At 33.0% G+C, this 5,916-nt stretch overlaps 1 protein-coding gene across 1 annotated transcript; it reads left to right on the top strand.

Annotated features, from left to right (window-relative positions):
- The first annotated feature begins 4,343 nt into the window (after positions 1-4,343).
- Positions 4,344-5,479, top strand: LOC143596706 (uncharacterized). Its single transcript, XM_077075416.1, has 3 exons — positions 4,344-4,703; positions 5,236-5,304; positions 5,423-5,479. The coding sequence occupies exons 1-3, from the start codon at positions 4,344-4,346 to the stop codon at positions 5,477-5,479; spliced, it is 486 nt and encodes a 161-aa protein (XP_076931531.1).
- Positions 5,480-5,916: the final 437 nt, after the last annotated feature.

Genomic DNA, 5,916 nt, shown 5'->3' with positions numbered 1-5,916 from the left:
TATATGTGGGAAAACGGGTCATTTCAAAACAAATTGCCCGAAAAGAAAAGCTAATCAAGACTGACACTAATGTCAAAAGAAAATCAGAAATATCTAACAACAATCAAGAAAAGAACAGATGATATTAAAAGAATGTCAGATAGATTAGTTAACTTTTATACATTTGCTGTAACTCGTTTTGAAACGAGAGATTTTGTAAACTGAGAAAGGGTTTTTAATCCCCTGAAGTTACAATAAAATGTTAGAATATAAATCATGTCAATACACATGAACGCTCATTATCTTTGAGAAAAACAATTGAGTGTCTGAATTTAAGCTGACAAAATCATCTGACAGATTCATCTAGTTGAATGGACTATTTCTATTAGGCCAAGGCGTGCCATATTAAACATCATAGGTAAAATATTTATTCATAAAACAATTATAAACTCTATTAAGGTTTGGTCAAACCTAAGATTCTGCTGAACTGAATCAGACTTAAATTCTGCTGATCAGACCATGAGTCTGCTGAACTAAAATAAAAATCTGCTGATCAAACCACGAGTCTGCTGCCACGAGATTACTGAACTGAAATAGACTTATTAATCAAGAAACAACATCTAGATATTTATGCCAGCCCATTACAAATATAAGCTAATAGAACACTAAGGAAAAAGATTCTGAATATTACCGAGAGACGATAAATTAAATGTCGAAAGATATTTCTACTCGATCGTATGGCATTTCATAAATACTGCTAATGGAATATCAACAGGGATTGATCAAAAAGTCAAAGAAAAGGAGCTTGAAAATTTTCAAAGAAATATAATTGTATTGCATATCAGATATGATTAAATAAAAGTACAAAGGTACTGTTCGAGGATAAGGAAATGAATAATCGGGATCAAGAGATTGAATTGATTCGACAGATCGAATCCAAGAGCTAACATTGGTAAATGTTTAGAAAACACAAGGTAAGGTAAATATTAAACACAACTGGCTACTGTGTTTAGCAATTTACAATTACTTATAATATTCTAAGCTATTGACTGATTACATCAAGCAAGATGTAAAGTTAGCAAACAGATCTGAAAATTTCAAATTATTTTGCATTGACAGTTAAACTCAAAGATTAGATCAGATAGAATTTGATCATGAATCAGTAAGTATGAACATCGCGAATCTAGAGGACGAGATTCATCTTAAGGTGGGGAGGGCGTAACATATAGGAAAAACCCATATTTATTTAGTGTTAAAGTTGTCAACTTTGAAAGTTGAAGGATTAAATATTCTCAAGATAATTCATGGGAAAAATAAAATAAGAAAAAGAAAACATCTCATGTTAAGAAAATGAGAAAATTCCATCCTACATGGAAACCAGAAAAGACTGGGAAGCTCTTTTTAAGGAAGTAAGTTTCCATAGAAATGTTTTAATGTGGCTAACCACTCTCCATAGTCCTAGCGGAGGGTGCGAAGCACCCGACTCAGACTCGGACACGGACTCGGGCGAGGGGCGTAATGTGGCTTTTTGATGGCGCACTTTGCACTTCGCACGCTCGCATCGCCGCGAGCCGCATAAGGACCGATTTAGTATTTTTGGAAAATGGAAGTATGATCAAGTGGCAAATTATCAAAGACGAGGGACTAAAAATAAAAATCTGAATTCTAGAACCCATCGCGCTACGCGATGAGCCCAAGCTCAAGACCATCGCGCTACGTGAAGGTTTATGATGACGCAGCAACATGTGTCACAACGGGGGGACACATGGCAGGCGCTAGGGCTGAGTTAGCAGCCATGCGTCAACCGCCTGACATCGCGCTACGCGATGCCCTAGAGGAAGGGACCATCGCACTACGCGATGGTACCCAAATTCAGCTATAAAAGGAGAGGTCACGACATTCACAACTCACACACTTTTACACATACTTAGCCTCGGTTTGCGTTCTGGTCTCGTGGAATGTGCCAAGATCCGAAGCTTTGACGGTTTAAGCTGTAGTACGCAATATAGATTAGCAATGCCGCTCGATCAGTCATAGGCATTTAACTCTATATACCTGTGAGAGGTAGGGGTTTTGATTAAGTTATTATTTTATTATTATTATAATAGCTTAGACCAGAGTAGGGGGTATAGCCTGAACCTTGATCACTGTTAAGTATAATATAGCTTCTCATAAGCAAACCTATAGTTAATTATTGTTTCTTCATGATTAAGAAACGTAATCATTTACATGCAAAAGGGAATAGTTAAAATAGTATTTCTTAATGATTAAGAAACATACTATTCATTCACACAGGTTATAGTTAAAGTAATGCTTCTTCTTGAAGAAGAAACATGATATAAATGTTTCTTCTTGAAGAAGAAACCTGATAAACAAACAAAAGGACTAAAGGTCCACATGTTTTATATAAACAAATAAATTGTCAAGGTTACAACTGTACAAAACAGACGGGGTCTGAAGCTAGATTGTTAATCTAGGCATTTATACATATGTTATTCTCGTACTATAGGTCCGAGATAATAGTCAATCAATCAATCTGAAAGCTGAAAACGGAAACAAGAATCAGTAACAGAAACTGATTTACAGACAGGGGTCATTAACCAAACTGATCAATATACAAGAATCGGTGTCAAAAACTGATTACAATCATAAAAGGTGAATACGCCCCAAACTTTTACAACTCTTTTAGAGTCTGAACTGTTTACATAGGATTTACGAATCCTTAAAACTTTGTGTTGCAATAATAAGAAACGGGCATACTTAGATTAAGAGTATATATGTGTCCGGATCCATAAATACATGGTGACTCGGAGTTTCCCTGAGGCCATGCATATCATCAAACATGCCTCTGGAAGTCTACGGGACTGTTCAAAGAAATGATATTGTGTATATGATTAATTGTACAATTACTTAGGGTAATTTTAACCCAATTGAGTTGGGTGCCTAATGAGTATTACCACAAAAGTATTATTATTGATATTCACAATGGTATTTGAGTCAGCGTCATTCACCGGCTGTATGCTAACGTATTTTCCCCTCACATTTCAGGGAACTATAAAAGAATAGAACTGACAGGCAAGACTGATAGAAGATTGGAGACATAGTCATTAGAGGTGATCTGATGGCTCAGATATTTTATTTAGATTTATATTTTTAAAAAGACAGATATTTAAATTATCAAACGGGTATTTAAATCCCAAGTTTTCAAATATAATAATATTTTGTCTGAAAAGACTTTCGCTGATATTTTATTATACAATATTCAATGGGTATTCTAAACTCGACATTTTATAAATGAATATTATATTTTTAAGACTTCCGCTAAAACAAACCCGCAACTCTGATATATTTTCAAAACCGGATACCAACTAACGGGTGATGCACCCAGGCCCTGGATCAGGGTGTGACAGGTACGGAACTAAAAAGTTACATTCTAAGTATATATTTAATGCCTATGTGGATAGCGGACAACCAACTGGTCTTGGATGTCTTGTTGGTTGTATATGTCTTGGTTTTGCATCTTCGGTTCATTATCAATTGTTGGACTGGAGCCTTCGGGTTGACTTAAATGTAGGTCCAAGCTCATTTGAACCGGAGTTAAATGTTGGTAACGCGGTTGTTGTACACTAGGACCAGTATAAACGTAATTCTATAAAGGTCCCGGCTGGTTTGCGTACATCACAGGAATCGTATTACTAGAAGGAGTGTAGTCAAATAATGAGGATATCCAATTATTGTTAACATTTGACTGGGTACCTAATTCAATGTTTGATGATCCCTGTCCAACATTTTCAAATGAAGGTCAATAACCGGCTTGCCATTCTGGTATCAGAGCCTTGTGCTTAAATTTTTAAAAATTAATGTTAGAGCCTTGTGCTTAGTGATAGATTAAACACTAAGCCTTGTGCTCAGGAAAAATAGAAAATAAAAATTTTCTAATTGAAGATGATTCTGAAAAATCATACCAACAAAATACCGAAGTTATCAACTTTAGTGAAAACGAAAGAGGTTTTCAGTCTGATTACATGATTAATTCTAACCAATTAACAAAAATAAGCAAGCTTAAGTTCAAGCTTGATAATAGACAGGTTTTTAATCAACCAAATAGTTTACAAAGCCTAGTTTCAAAGGCTTTTTTAAGAAAAAATAAAATCCTTTACTGCTTTAATACTGAAGAATTTTCAGTAGACATAAAGGATACATCGAGAAAAGTACTTTAGCCACTCTTAACAGGAGGAGAAATAGCAAAAAGAATTTTGACTATTAAACCCGAATTAAGAAAATCAATTAACATGGTGCATATAGGAGCAGTAAAAATCTTACTAAAAACACAATTCGGAGATCGAATTAATTTTCCTATTAAAATGGCTGTTGTTGATAATAGAATCATTAACAGACAAGATGCTCTCTTAGGGGCAGTACAAGGAAATTTAGCATATGGTAAATTTATGTTTATCGTATATCCTAAATTTGCTTTACATCGAGATTCAAAAGATTTCGATAAAACTCTTAGTTTCATACATCAATGTGAAAGAACTGATCTTATGGAACCAGGAAATAAAGTATTTACGATTAATTATTTAATATCGTATGCTATAACCAACAATACTCATTCTATAGAGTATAAAGAAAAAGAGAGTATAACAATCGAAGATATATTCTCAGATATAGGAACAGTTGAGGAAAGTAAATTTACTAAACCCTCACAATTACATGAAAATTGGGTAATTAATATAGCTTGAAATAAACAAATTCTAGAATCTAGACCCAGACATAGCTTTTCTGGACATACTCTAAGAATTATAGAACCAGCTTCTACTTCTACAGAAGCACAATTAATACAACCTATGTCGGAAAGAATCTAACTAATCTATTGAAGCAAAACCGTTTTGTCCACATGGCATCATTCTAGATGTCCACCTAGATGCCAACTAGATGCCATGTCACATATTACCTTTCTTATTCATGCCAAATACATACTATATAAACCTTAACATTACAACCACTCAAATTCATTTTTATTTCTCTCTCTCTCTCTCTCTTCGATACATTAGCCGTCAAGATGTATTCGTTTTCATTTCTTACGTTCGTCTCTTCGATATATTAGCGGTACATAACATTCCGGTAAGTATTTATTCTACGGTAATGATCAATTCTCATATATTATTCGTTACTTGCATTGCCATTTCATTTTCTTTTTACTTTATTGTTTGTATTATTTTTTATTTTAATCTGATTTTCCTATAAACTATATAGGTTCTACATCAAACTCCAAGAGTCAATGGATATGTTGAAGTGTTTGAGATATACGAAAATATGATTGATGTATTTCGTTATCGGAATTATTCTGTTAATTATTCCGGTTACATCCTTTGATAATTTTTACTAAATTGCTTTTTAATAATTCTGTATATTTAATATTATTGATCTTTAATAATTTCAGTTTCTGGCGGCCCAACTTGCTAGATTGGCTAATTGCATGGATGGAGCATTTGATTAAAAATAGGTTGATTGTGTTTGTTTTGGTCATTGCGAATGTATTTTAGTTATTAATTTACGATTATTTATTATTTTATCGAGGTCACACAATTCATGTAAATTAATTCATTTTTATATAAATAATCTATATTTTTTTTGTGTTAGCATGTGTGAATCTTATATTGAAAGTCTTGAAAATAATTTTGTTAAAAAAAAAACTAACAGTATATTGTTTACTTAGTGAATTTCCAAAAACATGGAAAGTTTTTTTTTTTTTGAATTTTGAATTCTAAAAAATGATATAATACAATTGTTTATGGAAAGATTTGACAATGTTTAATGGCTAAGTATCAAAATAAAACGTTTTACGTTTATTTAACCAATCTCAACAAAATTTCCATATTTTATATTTGACCAATTTTTAATTAGGTATAAATGTCAAAATTAATGTCAGTAACA

The sequence above is a fragment of the Bidens hawaiensis genome, unplaced genomic scaffold, assembly GCF_021521415.1.
Source record: "Bidens hawaiensis isolate Kalapana, Puna unplaced genomic scaffold, B.hawaiensis_p1.1 tig00046867_1, whole genome shotgun sequence".
NCBI classification, from domain to species: Eukaryota; Viridiplantae; Streptophyta; class Magnoliopsida; order Asterales; family Asteraceae; genus Bidens; species Bidens hawaiensis.
The sequence above is the reverse complement of the archived record's forward strand: the minus strand, read 5'-3'. Positions and strand labels throughout refer to the sequence as shown.